At 40.5% G+C, this 22,848-nt stretch overlaps 1 protein-coding gene across 4 annotated transcripts in view; it reads right to left on the bottom strand.

Moving 5' to 3' along the window:
• Txndc16 (thioredoxin domain containing 16) overlaps positions 1–22,848 on the bottom strand; it is an 87,225-nt gene that overhangs the window by 39,345 nt on the left and 25,032 nt on the right. For all 4 annotated transcript variants that reach the window (XM_005355389.3, XM_026783292.1, XM_026783291.1 and 1 more), the window contains exons 9-10: positions 11,247–11,368; positions 1,356–1,446 (exon numbers count right to left, since the gene is read on the bottom strand). In XM_005355389.3, the coding sequence (XP_005355446.1) occupies positions 1,356–1,446; positions 11,247–11,368 (213 nt within the window). The remainder of the gene's footprint in view (positions 1–1,355; positions 1,447–11,246; positions 11,369–22,848) is intronic.

The following is a 22,848-nucleotide window of genomic DNA, read 5'->3' as shown; positions in this document are numbered from 1 at the left end:
AGTAGAAAAAAGCTGAAGAGCTGCTTAATTCAGGGATCCTTAGTTTATTACTCACAGAAAACAGAAAATAAGGAGTTTATTGGAAGTTTAGAAGAGCATGCCACAGAAAACAAGAGAAGTTCAGTAGCAGACTGAAAACACATCAAGAATCCACCACGGAGAACTGAGCAGCAGAAACACAGAGACTTTGGCACCAACTCCAACTCTATGAGGACCTGTCTGCTTTTCCTGTAGTCAACCTGACACCTGCGGAAGCGGAAGAGCAAAGACCTATGAGGTCCTGAGAGGCCCACAGGAGGGCACATGAGAAACCCTGGCACGACCATAAGAGGTCATTGGTGCGGGAGAATTGTCTGTATTCTGTCAATCATGTTATAAATAAACGCTGATTGGCCAGGCAAGAAATATAGGAGGGAAAACCAGACAGGAAGTAGAAATGATGTAATGAGAACAGGAGAATTTTGGGAAGGAGGAAGTTGATTCCTCCCACTCCTGCCCAGATCACTGAAGCAGCAAGATGTGAGCTGCCAGCTGAAAAAGATACTGAGCCACATGGCTAACATAGATCAGAAAAATGGGTTAATCAAGATGTGAGAGTTAGCCAGTGAGAGGCGAGAGCTAATGGGCCAATCAGCTTTATAACTTATAAAGATCTATGTGTGATTTTCTTTGGGGCTAAACAACTGGGGGTACTGGGCAGGACAGAAAACACAAACAAGCAAGCCTGGCCCCCCTCCATGTTACAGGTCATGGCATTTTGCCTTGCTTTGGATCAATTTTCTTGGAGAGAATTTTGAAGCTACACTTGGTTGTTAAATTTCATTGGCTACCTCTTGTGATTTTAAGTACTAAAAGGAGAAACTTTACCTGAGATTGGCACTCCCCTATAAAAAGCACTGAAAAGTGAGCTTCTATCTAGAACTATAAGTTATGAATTAGACAAAAAATTAAAACATCCTGTTCAAAAGCTGCCTTAAGTACATTAGGGTTATTATGACAGAGTGACTTAGAGAACCTTCAAAAGACTCTGGAGCCTAAATCTGAGTCTGTTATTTACCATCATGTGACCATTACAGATCTATTCCTAAAATATTTCCCGTTGCCACTGTGACACTGTAGTACATAGTTACCCATCGTCTTTACTCACCCCAAATTACCACTGTCTCTACGTAATGTCACAGAGTGGGTTACAGCAGGGTAATGAAGGCAGCCCAGGCTTCCCTATATGTTTACAAATGTGTGTCATTCCTTCAGAGAACCCCAAGCCACGTCAGTGATGGAAATGTTGACTATGCAACATGAAATGTGTCAACAACAGAAAATCAAACCTTTGACCTGGACTTCTCATTACATACCCAATATCTTCTAAAAGAGCAACTTCTGTGGTTAAGGCAAACTGATACGAGGTCCCATACACAAAAGCGGCTTCCATGACGGCTCTGTGCTCTGAAGAGGAGATAGGGAGATGTCAGTTTCTGACACCAAGTAAACTTTTATTCTGAACATTAGCCTAACCTTTTATTAACTTTTAAATTTAAGGGAAAATACAGAGGAAAGATGGTTCAGTAGACAAGAAAGCTTGCCGCTCTGCCAGAGGACCTGAGTCCATACCCCAGTACCCATGTGGGGTGGCTTGTAACTGCAGCTCTGAGGGAAACACCTTCTTCTAGCCCTCTCAGGCACCCACGTATGTGGCATGCCCTCAAGACATAAACACATAAATAAAAATAAGTCTTAAAGAAATTTAAAGTATATTTTATTCTAGTTTATAAAGGTACTGAGACCACAGAAAATGAATTATCCTTGAATATCTTCGTAACATACAAATGTACCTCTTTTTTTTATGTGCACTCTTTTGCCTGCATGTATGTCTGTGTGAGGGTGTTAGATCCCCTCAGTAGGAGGGTACAGACAGTTGTGAGCTGTCATGTGGGTGCTGGGAATTGAACCCGGGTCCTCTAGAAGAACAGCCAGTGCTCTCAACTGCTGAGCCATCTCTCCCACCCCCACCCTGTACTTCTCAAAGTATCTTAATTCTTTTACACTCAACACAATATACAACTGGTTGGTTAGAGACTAGATCCCAGCCATCTCTCTTAAGAGTGGCAGTTAAGAAGTTTGATGTTATTCTCATTCTTGGTCCTTGTGCTAACAACTGTTACCTGGGACCAAGCACCTGACCAAAAGCGACATAAGAAAGAAGGGTCTGTTTTGGCTCATGATCAAAGAGGATATAGTCATGGTGGGAAGGGTATAGCAACAGGAGCATGATGTAGCTGACCACACTGCACCTGGAATTGTGTTCAGCTTGCTTTCTCCTTTTCCCTTCAGCCCAGGACCTTGGCCCATGGGATGGAGGTCCCCATGTTTACAGTTGGTCTTTCCTCTCAGTTAGATCTTTCCAGAGAGACCCTCACAGATGCATCCAAAGGTTTGTCTTCCAGGGAATTCTCAATCCACTCACACTGGTCATGAAAATTAATCATCATAGTCCTTACATTGCACACACACCCCGCAAAATTTCAGATGATTTTCCACTGTTAATATCCTGGGCATGGCTCTGTAATGACTGTAATCTAGAAGCTCAAGGCCTTGAGCTCAGCAAATGTCTTGAAAGGCATCTTTGATGACTCCCCTTTGTCATCACTGTGTCCTCTTTTGGCATCTTTGCTATTTCCAGACAGTTATCTTCGCCTCCCTACTTAATCCCTTTGCACTCAAACTTGACTTCAGATTACTTCACACACCACCACCACCACCCTTGTTACATTCGCCACTGCAACCATAATCAGCCTCCTCATCTCACTCTGTCACTCCCATCAGCACAACTGTCTTAATCCTTGGTGATGTTACTGTGCATATGAATGATTCCTTCAAAACCCTCATCCTCAGCTCTCGGCCTTCTCTACGCGAACACTGCCTTTACTACTCACTGCTATGACACAATCCACAATACAACTTTCTGCAGCTGTTCACTGCATTCTCATCTTTGCTTCACTCCTAATCAAGTTTGGGTTACATGGTCAATATTTACAACTGCTGCCATTCCTAATGGGCTAGTACATAGTTCAAGTTAAGTTCAATATTCTCCCTATTCTGTACCTACACCCATGAAAGTAAACTCTGCAAGGCGAAAAATAAACAAAACCTGTTAGCCAAGAGTCTCGCTTTCAATTAAATATTATTTCTGTCTAGCAATCATCCTGTTTTAAATTTTATTACTTGTTTATTTTGAATGTCTGAGACACAGTTTTGCTACAGAGCCCACTCTGGCCTTATGTGGTAGCCCAGTGCTCTGAGGACAGAGAGTGAGCAGCCATGCTTATGTAGAAACCATTCTTTATTTCCAGACCTCCTAAATGACTACTTCATCTTTATTTTCCTTCTCTCAAACTGAGGTTTCATTTCTACTTCAGTGCACTATTTTATTTCTATTTCGTTGGTAAAACAGACCCAATATTTTAAAGGACTGGGATTGGAAGAGATGTCTCAGTTGGTAAAGTGCCTGCCATACAAGCATGAATATCAAAATTTGATCCTTCAAAGCACACTTATAAAACAAGAACAAAATCTAAGCATTGCAGTGAGTGCCTATAATTTCAGCACTGGGAAAGTAGAGAGAGGAGAGCCACCTTCAGCAGCTCAGGGATCGAAGAGAGACACGGAGTTGGTGGTGGACTAATCACTCAATTAACTTTTCTACCTGAGGGAGTAAAACTTAACTCTTCGGGGCCAGCAGAAAAGGGGAAACAAACACACACACACACACACACACACACACACACACACACACACACACACACCTTTAGCACCAGTCTTCTTTCTATCATCTCTCTCATCTATTTCCTTTTTTACATCTATCAAGATGTATCCCTCTGTCTATCCTTAATTTTTTCCTTTTAGCTTATACACTCCAGCAAAATCTTTCAAACGACATAAAAATTACAATGTGATTACATTCTATTTTTAAGTGAATGATTATATGAATGGAAGTAAAAAAAACCAACATGTTTTACATATCCCTTACATGATTAAACCTTTTATGCATTACAGGTGAAAAACAAATTATACTCAAGAGCACACGTACATTCATGTTCAAGCAACTTGTTATAGAGTAACGGCGTGTAAGCAAGGTGTTTTTCTCAGCCAGTTTTTTAACTGGCAGGCTATATTTTGTGGTTACAAGGAAAGAATCAATTAGTTTATTATATTATTTTTCTTAAATGGTAATCTTATAAAAAATCTTAAAAGAATCACAAATCTAAACTTTTATATATGAAAAAGAATCAGACTGTTCTACTGCAAATCCTCAGGGTGCATACCTGCTCATCAATAATTTTTTATACCAGGAAGCTGAGGATAGAAATGGGTACAAGGAATTACTCACCTTTGACCACCAACCCATCCTAACAGGAAAGTCACATCAGCTAATAATAACAGGACTTTGTTTGTTCTTGTTTCTTGACCTCAACAAATCCCTCACTCAACTATGTGCCTTTCTAAAATTTAAATTGTTCCCCAAGATTTTCTACCTCAAAGCCATTAAAAAAAAAAAAAACTTTAACCTAACCTGAAGTCATTATCTAAAGCTTTGTTTTAGCTGTGATGCACACTGAAAACCATGAACACGTCTCCCAACATTAAGATTAAGAGAACTTGCTGGAGAGATGGGTTAAAGGTTAAGAACACTGGCTACTCTTTCAGAGGTACTGAGTTTAATTCTCAGCAACCACATGGTGGCTCATAGTACTCTATAATGAGATCTGGTGCCCCCTTGAGGCATGCAGGCAGAACACTGTATACATAATAAATCTTTAAAAAAAAAGATTGCATAAGATTAAGAAAACTCAAGCTAGCCTCGCTTCTGAGACACAATTGTTTTTCTTAATCATTAATACTCATAAGTACCAGCCGCATGACACTTCCTTATTCTCTGTAGCCCTTGGTTTATCAGGGCAAGGGCAACCCCATATCCTGCCTTTACCTATATCAATTCCCACTAAACTGACCTCTATCACAATCCTTTACTGTATTTATTAAAAATCCTCAATCATCAAAATTCTATTTAAACCATTATTGTATAAAACCCTTGCTTCAATTAAGCAGTACAGCTTAAGAGATCATCTTCATAATAATCCACAGGTAGAAATAGAAATGATCAGTAGAATGGAATATTTCCATGAGATAATCACACTACATTAAAGGCAGTGGGGATCCCCCACCTCCATGCATACCATGGCAGATTTCAGAGAAAAATGGCAGTGGCAAACATGTAAATGCACAGCAGTAGCAAGAGGCATTCTGGAGCTGAAGCCCTCAGGGCCTTGACTATCCAAGAATCACCCACTAGTGCCTTGCATTTTGGTGGGCCAAACACCTGAAATCAATTGCCAGCTGATGCTCTTCTGACATGGCCACTGGGGAAAAGAAGATCCCCTGGGCTTCTAACCAGCCCCCATCTAGCTCAATCAGTGAACTCCAGATTCAGCTAGAGCAGTGGTTCTCAACCTTCCTAATGCTGTGACCCTTTAATACAGTTCCTCATGTTGTGGTAACCCCACCAACCATAAAACTGTTTTCATTGCTAATTCATAACAGTAATTTTGCTACAGTAATATTTGATATTTCCAATGGTCTTGGGCAACCAAAACAGGTCACAACCCACAGGTTGAGAACCCTGAGCCAGAGGCTTTGTCTCAAACTATAAAGAAGAGAAAAGCAAAGGCACACATCAACCTCTGGCCTCCATGGACAAGCATTCACAAAGGGTGGGGGCAGGGAAGTCCATATGCTCCCCAAACACTATCTATGAACTTCCCTAGTCTCTTCCTGTTGCCACAGAGGAACTCTCCGTACTCCCATGACAGAACCACATCTCCCTTCCACTAGATTCTACCCATCTCTTGCACGCTCAGAGCTCTTGCTGCAGCCATCCCCTGCAGGATGCATTCCCTCTTCACAATCAGCACTTTCTTGTTTCTTTCAAGCTTTTTCTCTGCTTCACATATTCTTCCACACAACGCCCAGCTTTCCCCATTCCCTTAGCAAAACTCCTCTACAGCATCTCCAGATCCATTTGTTCTCCTGTGCCCTCACGCTCTACTGCTCTTAGTCTGCAGAAACTGCACTGGTCAAGGTCATCAGAAACCAACGTGTTGTGAGGCATTACAGTCAACTAGCAGTTCTTAATTCACTATATTTAACACAACTATTCCTCTGTTCCTTAAAATCTCATCTCCAGCAGTGCCCCATTCCCCACTACTCATCCCAGTGGGGAAGACTGAGCCCACGTTAGCAAACCTTCTTTCACTGACTCTAGCCCCAACCCCCATCTCCAGAGTATAAGCAGAAATGGTCCCCTTAGAGGAGGGAAGTGGCTACAGCTTGAATGTTTGGAGGTTCCTGGTTTCTGCCAATTATTGAACCCTGAGAAGACATCCCCTGAAGGAATTCAGAAACATGACAATATCTCTGTACTGTAGAATGGCTCACAGAAGAAAATAATTTTTGGCATTATAGGCGCCTGTCCTCTGATGTCACTAAGACAGAAGGATGAGGCATGCATGCCCAGCAGACAGAAACCTTTTACTTCTTTAGTAGCTGGTTCCTCTATTTCAGACGTTAGAACATTAATAGCTAGCATACCCACTGAGCTGGAAAGGCTTGCTTTGTTCTGACCCAAGATCTGAGAGCTCCTTTTCCATATGTGGGGTGTGTGGCTGATGCAAACATTCCCAGTGCCCAGAAGAGAATCTTGAGAAGCAGTATGCTGTGATGTCTCCCAAGTGTGCCTGGCAAGAATCACCTGATGTTTATTTTCAAAGTCAAGATTCATGGGCGTCCTTCCACACCTGCTGCTTCAGCTTCCAGAAATGGAGACAGAGGTCAGCGGTCTTTCGTTCTGTGAACAGAGCCCTCCTTTCAGCTAAATATGGAGGCTGTTCCATGCTATTTACAGCCTGACTCTTCTCCACCAATGTTATACTCATCACATTTGTACCAAGAACATGGCTGACAGAAACCAAGCATCCCCTTCTTATCAGATTGTCTGTTATCTATGTATGGCTTCTTTGATGACCACTCTAGTGGTAGACAGGATCCCATGCCTACTTAGCTCTTTCCAATACTTTTTGTCCAGGCATGGTGGTGCATGCCCTTAATTCCAGTCTCAGGAGGTAGGAACTGCTGGATCTCTCTGAGTTTGAGGCCAGCAAGGACTACATAGTAAGACTATCTCAAAAACAAAAACAAAGAACAAACAAATGACAACCCCACAAACCCTTTCTTCCCTCACAGAAATGTGTGATAATGGTGGAAGAGGTGCAGAAGAGATTGTCCAACAGAAGTTTCGGAAGGGAGGTGCAGAAGAGATTGTCCAACAGAAGTTTCGGAAGGGAGGTGGGGTCAGTAAAGTATTGTCATTGCAGATCTAGCTCTCTCTGCACAGCTCACTTTATGACCACTCGTCCTGAAAACAGTGCAGACAGATGTTACCCCCTTACACTGCCTACTGTGACTAACGCTGCAAGGGACACGAGAACAGATGCGGCCCCTTTAGACACACGCCCAGAATTAAGACTGCTGGATCAAATGACAGGGGCGAACTCATTGGAACCAGAGTAGACGCAGCTTACACCATCAGAAGGTGGCCACAGCCCTAGAGAGAGGACCCCTAGATCTTAAAAAGTAAGACTTTCCCATCTGGATGAGCCCCAGGTTAGCATCACCACTGGTCAAGGAGTGTGTAGCAAAACAGGTGACGTCCCTAGTCCTTTACCCTTGACCCAGCCATACACATTCCACAGGGCATGGCTAAAGGGATACCAGATACTGTATGAAAGGAAGCTCCAGGCTAACTTCGTACAAGGCAGAGTAGAGGGGGAGTCTTTGGCAAAACACCTCTATTACTGTGTTAATGAAAGTAGTTTCTACTAATGGGCAAACAAAAGTATCAATGTGAGGAAAAAAATCTAATAAGATGTCAACTCTCATAATCAGAGTGAAAAGTAAACCATTGGTTTGGATGTGGGCCTCCAATGACTGTTTTCTTCAAAGGTCTTAGAAACAAACCTCTCTATATAAGTTGTTAATATCACATTATACTACCTGCGAAAATATGCCTGGTTTACCCAATTACTGCTGAAATACATAGCAAATCTTTAGAGTGGTGGGGTTTGAGAAAAGAAATGTATAGCACATCTCAAGTTACGTCTGAGTGACATTCCATCCTCCCTGAATTAAGAAAACCAGCACAACTCGACACTTTCAGCTCAGATGTAAGCATGAAGTCACTGACACGCTTCTCAGTCACCTGAAGGGAAGAAGAAGTAAAGTTAAATTCTTCCTCTGCGCTCTTGAATGAGAGGTCAGATGATGCTGTATCCTGGCGAGGCTCACGGTAGTGGGACTAGAGACCCCCAGAGAAGACTGGCTTTGCCGTGTAACACAGCCACCGCATCTCAGTGTTGATGACCCTCACCTGGGGTATCTGTGAGCGCAAACAATGGCCTTAGGGAATAAACTAAACTTAGGAGTCTTCTTGTTCATTCATGGCATCCTATACCTTGAGCTAAGGAGAAAAGTTTGGAGAAAATTAGCTGGCATATCTTTGTTCAAAGAGGAAAACACTTATCTTCACCTTGCTTTTCGGCAAATGTGCACACAGACCACACCTTCTGTCCCTTTCACTGGTCCCTCCTGACTGAGTGTAAATGCTCAAGTGCTCCCGGGCATCACAGCTCTACTCCTCAAACCCATGCTCCGAGTCTGTATCCCCAATATAAGCTACTGTAGTGTAGTTCACAAGTATAATATCAAAAAGGGCACTTCAGTGCTCCTATTCCAAACTTTCAAGTCTCATAGACCACCTCACAGGCACCTTTGTCTGTAACATAACAGAAAACATACTACACCTCCAAAACAGAAACCCATGTTCACACTTGCTCCACATCACTGCTGCCACCCTGTCTAGGTCACCCCATCATCCATGCCACCCTGTCTAGGTCACCCCATCATCCACACCACCCTGTCTAGGTCACCCCATCATCATCTGCACGACCCTGTCTAGGTCACCCCCATCATCCACGCCACCCTGTCTAGGTCACCCCATCATCATCCACGCCACCCTGTCTAGGTCACCCCATCATCCACGCCACCCTGTCTAGGTCACCCCATCATCCGCTACCCACACTACTATAGGAATTTCCTATTTTCTCCCTCATTCTACCACCTTTACTTCTTCCAATCTAGTTCAAACGTATTGCCAGGTTGAAGTGATTAAGTATAAATCAAGGAATTAAGCCTTGTGTAGCTACAGCTGAATGAGCCCCATAAGTTATGTTTTGTACTAATTACTAATTAATTAGAAACTGGGGACAGCAAAATAGGCAAATTGTTAGTACCGTTTTAAATTTTAATTTTTTTATTTTGGGGGAACTGTTCACATGATAGTCAAGAGACAATTTCTGGGACTTGGGGCTCTCCTTCCACAGGGAGAGGGAATCCTAAGATTGGAAGAGTGGCCCAGTACCTTTACTGAGACATCTTGCCAGCCCTGAAGTACTATTTTATAAGCGTATTATATTTTACAACATGCCATGAAGCTAATTTACAAAAACTAAAATTTCAACATATAGCTTATTTCATAAAAGCATAGAGTTGGGTAGAGAGATGACCCTTTGGAGCCGAGTGTGAGAACCTGAGTTTGGATTTCTCAGAACACACATAAAAGTCAGGCAGAACCCAGTGCTCAGGAGGCAGAGACAGGGGATCCTCCAGGGCAAGCTGGCTAGCTAAACTAGCAAAACTGGCAAGCTCTAGGTTCAGCAAGATACCTTCTCTCAGGAAATAAATTGGAGCGACTGAAGAGAATATTGATATCACCCTCTGGACTCTGTACATGCACCAACATACAAATACAGAAACATACAATGAACCAATGAAAAAAGTACTTAACATTTGTGGGAGGCACAGAGGTCCTTGTGCTCACACACTAGGGAGACCAGGAATGCCAAACACACAGGGCTGTCTCTTCAAAGGGAGAGATGTAGAACATGTTTCCCACTCACGAGACTGGAAGCAGATATGGTGAATAGCAGCGTGACCTTTACACTGTCTGCATGGCTGAGACCACACCGGATCCTCGCCCAGACCCTTATTGTGAATTTGTCAATCTATAGAACCCATCATTATGGAAGATGTCTCATGTACTTTACAAAGAGTTTCTATGTAGTCAAGTCTTAGGTTTTATTGTATAATGGACTGAATTAATTATCACCAGGGAAATTTCACCAGACTGTGCTGTGCTTAAATATGTCTAAAATAAACTACTTGGGGTCAGATTCTTGCAGTTTGAACCAAGCTTTCTTGTTGCCTCACGTGGATGTTACTCTCCTACACATGGTGGTCAGAGAGACCCCTGCAAACATTACCGTGGATAAGTTACTACTGTTAACATCTAAGAGTTCTGAAAATATAACTGTAATCTGTTTATAAAGTGCTTATAAACTTCTTTACCAGATAATTTGGTAATAGTGTTTATGTGGTTCTGTCAAAAATGTATTTTTATATTAAGGAAAACTGCAACATATTTTTAAAAAGAAAAGAAAGGCAGAGCCAATAGCATTTATCAAATATTAGAAACTATAATAAGTACCATAAGGACTATAAAGGAAACAAAACTGGCAATAATTAACAGTCTTATAATATTTCCAAATACCCAAATACTCCAGAAAGCATTTATTTATTCAGATTCATTTAATCCTATTCTGGGTTCAGTCCTGTGCACTGAAAAAAAATCATTTGAGTCTCACAAATGACACTGAAATAACACTAAAAGGTAGGGACAATTATTTTCTGCCATGTTCTGAATGACTTGATCCTAGAAACCTGACCAATGCAATACAGGAATAAAGAAAGGACGGACAGACAGACACACTCAGGAAGGCTGGGATCAGGTGGGTTGTGTTCACTTTGATGGAGTGCGTCTGCTACCAAAGCAACAAGGAGTGCGGGTAGTGTTGTCATCCTGGCTCAGGAGGGGAGCAGCCTCAGGCTGCAGCAGTCTGAGAGGAGGAAGCTACTGGTGCTGGTGTCACCAGGGGAAGGCTTCCTCACTCAGCAGGCATTCACCCCAGGCTTCCTCCAGAGACTGGAAAACAGAGGTTAAATAACTTGCCCCTGTCCCACTCTCAGCACCTGGTGAGCTGGGAAGCCAGCCTGGACCACTGGGCTCCGAAGCACAGTACCTGGTGTTCCGATGGCTTCCACATATGAGAATATCATATTGGCTTTTCCTTTCAGAGAGTTTTCTATGTTGTGAAGGTCTTCCAGGATGGTAACATATTTTACTTCATTAAAAAGCAGAGCACTGAAAAAAATACAGACACAACTAGTAAAAAAAATTGTCTTGGGCTTAGCTACACGTGTACAAACTCTGATTAAAGAACCTAATTTTTTTCTGAGATAGGATTTTTCTTGTAGCTTTGGTGCCTGTCCAGGAACTCACTCTATAGACCAGGCTGGCCTCAAACTCACAGAGATCTGCCTGCTACTGACTCCTGAGTGCTGGGATTAAAAGCATGTGCCACCACCAATCAGCAAGAACCTAACTTTTTAAAGTGTAACTCCTTTGAACGAACTGTGGGTAAGGAGACACTGTCTTCCTACTGGCACTGGAGTAAAACTGGTCTCTGGGCCATTCTCTCCTTGAACATGAACAAGGGCAGCTGTGAGAAAGGGTGTTCATTCCCCATCACGGCCACCTCCGCAGACCTCTAATCTCACAGGTCTCTCAGGCTTGGACACAGATGAACCATCTGTATGTCACAGCCATGGGTTTCTTCCCAGAGTCCCTAAGCCTTTCATGACCCAGCCATTATCTACCTTTCCGATGTTACCGTGTCCCTGTGCAGGCACACCTCAGAGCCTTGGCTGGGAGCTGTGCTTTGCTCCAACTGATTACACATCTCAGAGACGACTTCCTGCTGTAGCTGCGTCAATGAGCCTGCAGCTCTTCCTTCTTACTCTGCTACCCCTCCATGGCCCCTGCTAGAATTTGCAATTACCGACAACTACACTTTGTTTATTCCATTTTCTTTTAATTCTTCACTCCCACTAACATTATCTCCATAGGCAAGGACCTTGATACGTATCAGTTTATCTGTAATAAGTATAAAATAGAGTATAGTACAGAGTAGGTGATCAGACATTTATTGAAATAACCAAAGAAAACAGCAGGACACGCTTCATTTTGAGAAACGGAAATTCAAATCACTAGAGAAAGTCAAGCACGACACACATATCTGTAACCCCAGTTGTGGCAAGAGGATCGTCAATGCAAGGTCAGTCTGGGCCACAGAGAAACAGAGAGAAAAAACAATACTGTAATGTTTACTCAGAAATACATTTCTGAATTAAGGTTCTAGGGACAGGACACAAAGCAGATACTGTCACATCTAGAACAGTGACCCCCCTACATCACCATAATTGAGTGTGTTTCTTCATTTGTTTTATGAAGACAGGGTCTCACTCTGTAGTTCAGGCTGGTCCAGACCTACTTTAATATTAAGCCCAAGTGGGATTTGAGTTTAAAGCAATCCTTCTGCTTCTGCCTCCCAAATACTGGGGTTTAAGCATGAGCCAACATGTCCAGCTTACTAACAAATCCTATATCTTCATCCAAAAGATTCATTTATTTATGTCTATTTCCATATAAGATGTGCCCACAAAGTTTTCCTTTTCATTTAATCTCTATATGCCTACCATATTTTTTATTAAGCTAATTAAAGACTTTGGAAAGGTTTTCCAGGCCCACTACTTAAGTAAAGGTCCATTTAAATACTTACATTGAGTTATTCAAATACAGCTTTCTCTCACAGAAAAGCACTTTCCCTTAAACAGAAATTCTCCAAACTTTTGGAATTAAATCCCTTTTATAAGCTTATGTTTATATATGTTTGTTTATGTATGTTATCCTATTAATAGTTGCCAAATGGAAAAGCAAAATTTAAAAATATTTAATTTTAGAAAATAGGAATACCATTGCATATTAAAATAACTTTTTATTTAAAAAAAATTTTCCAGAACAAAAGAAAAACTCATAAAACAGTGTCAGAGTTTTACATTTTTGCAAGTCCCTTTAATATGGAACCAAATCTGCCTCTATGCCCAATGTGTTGTGGTATTGTATGTCATATGGCCTCTGAGAACTTGCTCATGAGAAAATTCTGCTGAAAAAGACAAATAATGCCTTATGTCACAAGAATATTTTGACTTCGTAGTCACTCTGAGAATGCTATTCCAAATTATACTAGCTTAAATACTTAACTATTTACTAAAGATTTATGAGACATAAAAACTTGAGCTATACTCCCAAGTAGGCTCTTGCTGTGTTTTCTGGGTGTTTTCTGAGCAGTCCTCACTGTGCTAGGTGTTCTGTATGTTTCACTTCTGTCCCCGACAACAGTACTGAGGAGCTGCTGCTCAGACAGGAAGTGGACTGGCTTCAAACATTTTCCCTGTTCTGCTAGAGCTGAGATTCAGACCCAGGTCTTGTGACCATAACGGGTGGACATTCTGATGGTATCACACACCCTTTTGGGAACCGGGGAGGAAGGTCCTGCTAGTTAGCGCAGGCTGAACTCAAACCTGCAGAAAATCCTCCTGTCTCGTCCCAAGTGCTTAGATTACAAGCATGTATCACCACACTCAGCCATCACTGACGACTCTTTCAGTTAATGATGGGGCAACCCAAACCGACAACTTTACACTAACACTCCCAAAATGCCCTTGAGATACTTCAAAACCAGCTGAGCATCATCCAGTGTGCTTAAAAGGATCTCATGGGAATCCTTAACTTGGAAATTATATTCCATGTAAACACAGCCCAAGTTTCTGCCAAAATGCCAATAATATCACAAACTTGCTTTTCCAACCTCCCTGCTACAATGCTTGGCTAAATGACCTGGAATCAGCTACTGGAGGTTCTGGTCCAAGGGCAAGTGATACAAAGAAGCAGAGACAGTACAAAATGACCTTGCCAGGTGGTGGCAGTGCTGATTCAAAGGCAACAATGTTAACAGTGTTGCCGAACACCCCAGTGAGAATAGATCATCCAGTACGGCAGAGTCCTCCCTGCATTAGTCCCATGATTCTAACTACAACTCTGGGATGCACAACCTTTCAGTCTGCTTCTCCAGCTCTTCAAGTGAAGCTGAGATTTTTTGTATCTACTCCAAACCCCCTGATTTCAGGGTCTCAACTAAGAACCCTGTGCAATGCTCTACTCTGTCTGGTTTAATTTTCATGGCAAACATCTGAGATGGGAACTATCATTAACCCCATTTTAAAGATAAGGCTATGAGATTTAGAGAGGTTACTTTGCCTAATGTCCCAAAGCTCATTAAGCAGTCATTATACAAGGAGATAATAATAACCAAAACTAATGACATTCATAATCTAATGATCTGTGATGTTTCCCAGTGGCTTCCTGGCTTTACTATATTCCTTAATAGGTTGATTTCCAGAATATGAGCCATGTCTAGGGAGCTCAAAGATCCATCCCAAAAGCCTGTGTACTCCTTCACTTTGGTTCCAAAGAGAAAAACTGCTGACAGAAGTGGGTTAAGGAAAAAGTCTCTTGGGATTTTCCTACTCTGATAACAGGATGAGACTCTGTCTCCCTTCCCTTGGCACCACTCTTCTTGAGACGTTTCTAGCAGAACCACCATGTAGATAAGACAGACGATCAACAACTGAGCCGGTGTCAGTAAAACAAAGAAACCAAGAACCTGCTTTTCCTTCTTGTTATAATGTACATCAATGAGTCCTTTTTCAGAAATCAACTTCTGTCAGAATTCAAATTCTGTTTTTAAAAAGTCAGTACAACAGTGTATGCTAACTTAGCATCCAAAACGTCCCATAAGAGAAAGACGTAGAAGAGGTATGATTAATTTTATGTGTGTGGAGTTTCTTTATTCGTGCTTCATTTTGTTTTGATTTTGAGATATGATTTAATAGGTAGCCCAAGATAGCCTGGCCTTTACTACATGTGTAGTCCAGGCTGGCTCAAACTAATTCTTTTTTAGTTTTCCATGCTTCTGTTTTCCATGCAACGGTGTAAAGACAGCACAGCACAACACTCCCAAGAAATCACTAGTACCTAAACCACGAGGCTGTGACCACCAGACTCACGCAAAGAGACAGGTTGAAAGCAAGAAGCTACCTGAGAAACACAAACTAAAGTAGACATGTGCCCAGTCATTCTCGAGTACTGCACAGCCTCCTACCAGCTTACCCCTTAGAAAACAATTACAGGCACATAAAGGAAGATTTCTGTTCCTTCTATAGTCAGTAAGAGTGTGAGCTTTCCAAATTCATCAACCACCAACCCACTATGTACTGACCACCTAACAGAGTTCAGGTCACAGTCTGAAGATCTGACATCAATACCTATTAACAGCGCAGTGACAAATTCATGTCCAAGACAAGCAACCATTTATTCTAAATATCCAATAAAAATTCCAGTTTCAACTTGGTATATTTTAAAGTAATTTTTAATGACATTTTAAATATCATTTTAAAAGTCTACATAATTGGCTATAGTACCCCATAAGTATTTAATTTATAAATAATTAATATGAACTTTACCCTAAACTTATTTTATTCTCAGATTTTATAACTTCATTCTTTCCTAACTGCATTTTTTATATTTTTTTTTAAAAAATAAGTCGTTTATCAACACTTTTGGTAGTCTACTGACAAAAGGAGCAGAGTTAAAGAAAAACTGTGGATCACTGTTCTCAATCAAAAACATTCTACATAGCAAATTCAAAAGCTTTGAGAAAAAAGTAACAGCATGGCTTACACATTTTTCAAGCAAGTAAACACAAATATTTCCTAAAGAAAGCTCATGAACAAATGTTTTGAAAACACTACATTTATTTCTCATATTTAGTTACAAATATAAGTAGAACATCTTGACCAAAAATAACTAACAAGTTGGCTGAAATTAGTGTAATTTAGCTTTGCACACTTCCAGAGGATAAAGGTAAACACCAACCCAGCTATAAACCTCCTGTCTGCATTGGTGGCCTGTACTACATGCACGCTAGAACAGCAGTGGCTCAAAAGGTGGGAGCAACCATCACTATCTGATTGGATTTAAGGTCCACTCCCAGAGATGAAACCCGTGCCTGACACTGACCAGGTGGTACCTGATAGGTGTGAACCTAGAGGGAAACCATATATTTTTCTTCTAAAATAACTCCAAACTACATCCTGCTATACCCACACATCAGTATCTTGTCCAGCTATCATCAGAGAAGCGTCCATCTGCAGTAGATGGGGACAAATACAGGGACCCACAACTGTACAATGCACAGAGATTAAGACCTTGGAACACCCAGTCCTAAACAGGAAGTCTTGAAGCAAATCCCTCCCCTCAGGGCTGAGGGAACTCTGGGGAAGAGAAGGTGGAAAAAGCCAGTGAGGATGGAGGACACCCAGGGAACACAATAGGACTGACACATATAAGAACTCACAGAGACAGTGGCAGGATGAAGAGGATCTGCACAGGTTCAATCAAATGGGGTCTCTCTACTGAGAGAAGTGGACACAAGCCACCATGCCTAACCAAGACACTATCTCCAACTGAGAACTGCTTACAATGGAAAAACTAAGTTTCCTCCAACAATCTCTCACTGGGTTACAAACCACAGTTAAAGGCAGGCCCATGTCCAGCAGATGGCGGCCAACTCAAAAGGAACTCAATGGTATTCCGGGAGATATTTTGTCTCACAACGCTTTGTCTGGGCACTTTTATTTTTAACCTTACTTAGTGTTCTATTGCTGTAAAGAGACACCATGATCAAGGCAGCTCTTATGAGGAAAGTATTTAATTGGGTCTTGCTTACAGTTTCAGAGGGCTAGTCCATTATCATCACGGTGGGGAGCATGGTGGCCTGCAGTAATAACTGAGAGCTGCGTCCTGATCCACGGCAGAGAAAAAGACTGGCCTGGTGTGGGCTTTTGAAAGTGACACACTCCCTCCAACAAGGCCACACCTTCTAATCCCTGGTGACTAAGTATTCAGTACATAAGCCTATGGAGGCCATTCTTATTCAAAATACCATACTGATCCTTTGTTTGTATATTATGGCTCTGATTTTGTGTTTTTAAGGATTTTCTGTGTGTGCTTGTGTCTCTCAAGCTTTTTCTTTGTTTTGTCTTGGTTTTTTTCTCCTTCTTGTGTGTTTGTTTTGTTCTATTCTTATTTGGTCTTTACTTGTTTGTTTTCCAAAGAAAGAGAGAAAGAAGTCTGTAGTTGATATGGGAGGAGATGAGGGAGGAGAAACTGATCAGAATAAATTGCATGGAAAAAAACTTTTTAACTTAAAAAAATTTTGTAAACTTAAAAATGTCAGTAAATTTTGGGTTGCCTATTTTCTGCTTAATAAAATGCTAGAAGAATAATATGACCATACATATATTTCATACACATGACTGTACATATATCTCTTATGAATATATCAGATCCTAATAAGATGCTAGAATAATATGATTATACACATATTTTAAACATATATACATATACATCTTATGAATAAATATATCAAACAGCAAACAAAAGCATTCTTAAAAAAAAACAAGATATAGGCCAGTGGAGGGGAAACTGTCCAACTATGGGCAATGGGATTATGAAGACCATTTGTGTGTTGATATCGTTATGTAACACTCATGAAACAGTAAGAATATCACCGTTCAATCTAACTGTAGTTTATTGCTGGCACTAATACACTATACTACTTTGTTAACAGGTATAATCTAAATCTTCAAAATAAAAATTAAATACAAATAAAAATAAAATAAATTCTTTAGGGTCAAAGAGCAAAACTATGAAGACACAAAGATCAGTGATCTCTTGGGGTGGGGCACAGATGCTTTAGGACAGTGAAAAAGCTGTATGATACTATAATGATTTGATTCAGTTCCTTACATATATGTGCAAACCCACAGAACACACAACATGGAGAAATCCGTCACTACAGACTGACATACCGTTAGCAAACGACACGCTGCTCTGGTAGGGGCAGGGGGCAAGTGAGAGATCTCTGTACTTTCCTCATCTTTTTGCTATGAAACTAAAATTGATCTTCCAAAGGAAAAATGTCTTTCAAAACAAGCAAAACTACTAGAAAATACTTTAACAAACGGAAGCCATCATATTCTAGGATAGGAGGATTCATTCTTAAGATGTCAACTGTCCTGAAGATAACATAAATTTAACTTCAACAGAATTTAGACAGAGTTAGGGAAGAGGAGAAACTGCAAAAGATAATTGTGAATGGCACCTAAAAACGAAATAAGCATGCAATCCTGAAAACAAAAGCTGCAAAGACCCAAGCCTTTCATATATTACAAACTCTACAAATTAAACCAGTGATACTGACATACAGACAAACCAATGAGACATGGCTCAAAAATAGAGTTCAATACATACAAGAGTTTTGTGTAAAGCACAGCACCTCAAATACTGAACAACAATCCTTATTTCAGTTGTGTGGGGCATCTAGGTAGTCACCTGCATCATATACTCCTCATTCCACTCACCATGGCAGATCACAAGCACATAAAATATTTAAGATTATATATTTACATGTCTTCATAATATATATAATTTGTAAATATGCTTATAACATAATTTTAAAATATATTTATTCTTAAATGTAAAAAGAAACAATACAAGAAAAAACTCTCCCACATAAACACAATCTACGGCTCTCTAACAAAGGCAATTCAATAAAGAAAGTGCAATCTTTTAACAAAAGGTGCTAAAAAAATGGCCATCTACATACAAAAGTGTGAACCACAATACACACTAACTCTACACCTTATACATTCTGTATGTAGTGGTACTGCCTGTAGTCCCAGGATAAGCTGACAAAGAGGTCAGAAGTTCCAGGTCATCCTTGGCAACACAGTAATTTTGAGACCAGTCTGGGCTGCATAACACCCTATCTCCAAAAAGAAACCAAAAGTTGGTGACCTGGGATTGTTAACTCATTTTAAAATAAAATATCAAAAGTATCATCCATTAAAAGTACTGCTAGGTTCAACTTCACTATTAAAAAATTTCTGTGCTCTGAAAATAAAAATATTAAGAAAACAGAGGAAAAGCCACATACTGAAAGATAGTATCTAACAAAGCACGTATCTAATAAAATGCCTCAATCTAAACATATAGCAACCCAATTTAAAAAGTAGGTAAAATAATATCTGGACAGCACACCAAATAACAGGTAACCAGTCAGCATCTGAAAAGATGTTCACAATGAGATGCTACTACACACAATAAGAACACAGAGAAACTAGTACTCTTTCATTGCAACATTCAGGAAGGCAGTTTGGCTGTTTCTTACAAATTTAACATTACAAACTGCAAGTCTTACTCTTATGTATTTATAAACAAAGGGAGGAATATATATCTACACCAAAAATCTATACATCAGTGTTTATAGCACTTATTCATAATTACCAAAACTTGGAAGGAACTAGTAAGCTTAGCAGGTACATGTGTAAACAGGTGAACACCCACACCAAAGAACACTATTCCATGATAAAAATGAATGTAGTATCAAACCATGAAGACATGTAATCATTTATATAATGCTTAAGTAAAAGAAGCCAGTATATAAAAGCTACACGCTGTGTGGTTTGCATGTGACATTGTGCAAAGGGAACAGTTACAGGAACAATAAAAGCATCAGCCATGAAGGGGAATAGAATTTTGGAGCAAGGAAACTCTTGTGCACAACACTGCTATGGTGTAAACAAGCACAGCATGAGTGAACACCTAACTATGCTGAATTAATACTGTCCCACCAACTAGAACAGCATCACACTAATGCAATGTTATTTGGAAAATCACGTATGGACATGAAAACTATGGAAACTTTCTATATTATGAGTTTGATTTCTTATAGCTTTAAATAGTGTATCACTTAAAAAAAAAAACCTCGAAATGGTTTGATTACTTAGTAACAATGGCATAAGGAAGACCACTGTTCAATTTAAAGCTCAAAGTCAAGAAAGAAAAGAAAAATTTGACCACATAATATTTAGAAGACCACAGTGGTAAATTTAAAAAGAAATTCTGGAATTCTGCTTCTTCTGCATAAGAGGTAGCCTAGAAATCAGTTTAAAACACAATAAAAAAAAGCTGGCCAGAAAATATTAAGCAATAGTTCAATTCCATAATAATTACTGTGCAACTGTATTGTGTATGAAAAGAAAAAGGTTACTTGCTGAACACTGGGTATTTTAAACTGATAGTTTTAGTCCATGAAAACAGAATGACAAACTGAAAAAGTATATTCTTTTTCATGGCAATTTACAAGGTACAGTCATGATATTTGGTGGAGTTATTCAATATTTAAATATCATTATTGGAAAATGCTACACAATACTGCATTCCACAAGTCTCTATTATGTTCAAAGTGAGAATGAAGGAATTGTCTCTCTGATTTCTACTTCTTGATTTTATTTCTTCTTCTCCTAAATAGCCCCTAGATGACCTGTGTCCACAATGCCCAGCTGTCCTGTCACAGCTGCAGTTCTTGCAGCTGCCTGAAACTCTTAAAGGAGAAGCCCATCACTGTAAATGGCTCTTCTTGAGGTGGGCAGGATGAAAAGGAAATCAAGCATTAAACTAAGTTTGTAGTTCTGCTGACTGTTACTGAATTAACTGTCTGTTGCTAAGCCCCGTTATTTTCACATTGTAAGCATTAAGAAGAAAACCACCTTTTTGCTCTACTTCCCTAGATTACACAATGCCACACAGCAGTTTCTACATGTGCTAAAACTGATCAGATTTTGTGTTGAGTCATCAGGACAATAAGCCCAACTCCAAAGTCATGATGGAAATTTAATTAGGGCTGGATACTCCTGGGTTCAATCTCTACACACTAGGAAGGGGACAAGAGAAAAAGGGGAAAGATTTTTATTCACCCACTGTGACATAAAGAAAACTGCCCACTCCACAATGCTCTTGATTCTTTGTAACAATCAACAGTCAGGTGCAAATGGTGTAGACGCAAGCAATTATTGTGTCCACCAAAATTCTCCCAAGGGGCTCTTCACTGCCTCTTTGATGGTCCAGGGAGGCCAGGGTAACAGGCAAGTGTTAGGAGTGACTCGAAATATCCAAAACTAAAATATTTTTTAATTATTTATTTATTTATTTATTTATTTATTTATTTATTTATTTATTTATTATGTATACAATATTCTGTCTGTGTGTATGCCTGCAGGCCAGAAGAGGGCACCAGACCTCATTACAGATGGTTGTAAGCCACCATGTGGTTGCCGGGAACTGAACTCAGGATCTTTGGAAGAGCAGGCAATGCTCTTAACCACTGAGCCATCTCTCCAGCCCACTAAAATGTTTTTTAAAAAGCAGCTTTTACCAAGGACTTCTGACAACAACTTCTTGGCAGAAGTGCCTGGAAGGTGCCTCAGCCAAGATCTGAGATAAGGAACCTCAAAAAAGGAAACATACATATGAGTAACATTATATGGGCCCAGCAGGTTATATTTAGGAATATATGTGTTTATATGAATACATACATACATGCAATAACAATTAGTAAACAGCATGAAAAAGAGAGATTATGAAGGATGTATAGCAGGAGGAAAGGGAAGAGAAATACGTGGTAATTAAATTACAATCTCAAAATTAAGTAGCTGAAAAAAGCGGGTACATGGATCTGAAACAGCTGTACACATTAAGCACAGCTAGCCTAAAGTGAGCTCTTACCTGTGGATATCAGCGTGGGGACCTGACAGTAAGGGTCATGAAAACATCACCAATAACAAAAGGCTTCTGAAAGCCAACAACAAAAATTAACTAAAAATCAAACACAGGCGCTTCTAAGAGTGCACACTACTTCACTGCAGTCTTGGTTCCGAACACACTCTTGACTGAGACCGTGAGTACACCAGGCGACAACATCAAAGCATGCTGCCTGAACCTCCTCAGGACACAAAACTGTGATACAATCTGCCTTCTTCACACGTCTGACTCCAGCAAAACTACCCCACTATTTCCAACAACTCCATGTCTGTCACACATTTCCCCACCTTCCTCTTCACCAGGCATTTACTCTTAAAGATTTATCACATCCGCTACTTCTTCAGGAAGCCTGCTTAGTAACCATCTACCTTCTACCTTCCCTTCGACATACACACGTCTAGTACTATTCTAACCACATCATATCTTCTACATCTACCTCCTAGAGAAAATACCAAGTTTCTCGAGAACAGAAGCCAGAGCCTACTCATCATCCCCAATGTCTAGCAAGCGTCTGACACGTAGCAGGAACACAGTAAGCAAACGATACGTGGAACCTGTGTTCTCTAAGTCAGCACTAGGGCTGCACCTCCACAATAGGACATCAACGATCTCCTCAGCCCGAGCACTTTGGGTGACCTGCTCCTCAGCACCCACAGTCTCTCCTGAGCTAGGACCCGGCTGATTCACCACTTTGGGCCATGAGGTGTCCAGTGTGAACCTACTCTCAAATCTGGTGTCAACCCTGGATTCTTACTGTAAGAAAAGACAATTTTAGTGTCCCTATACCTTAAACAATCACCTTTCTCTTTTTCTTCACCCCTATTTCTATGTTGAAGATTGTTATCAGGGAAACACAGCTTGCTACAATACTGAGGGGACTGAGGGTGAGGAACTAGCCATGCAGCAGGACACATCACTCTCCAGGACCTCCATAGTTGGACAAAACCCCGGGCCCCTCCTGCAACCGCCTTGGCTTCTCTACCCCCAAACTTGCCTAT

Source organism: Microtus ochrogaster, chromosome 17, assembly GCF_000317375.1.
Source record: "Microtus ochrogaster isolate Prairie Vole_2 chromosome 17, MicOch1.0, whole genome shotgun sequence".
In the NCBI taxonomy this organism is placed as follows: domain Eukaryota; kingdom Metazoa; phylum Chordata; class Mammalia; order Rodentia; family Cricetidae; genus Microtus; species Microtus ochrogaster.
This window is presented reverse-complemented; position numbering and strand designations above follow the sequence as displayed.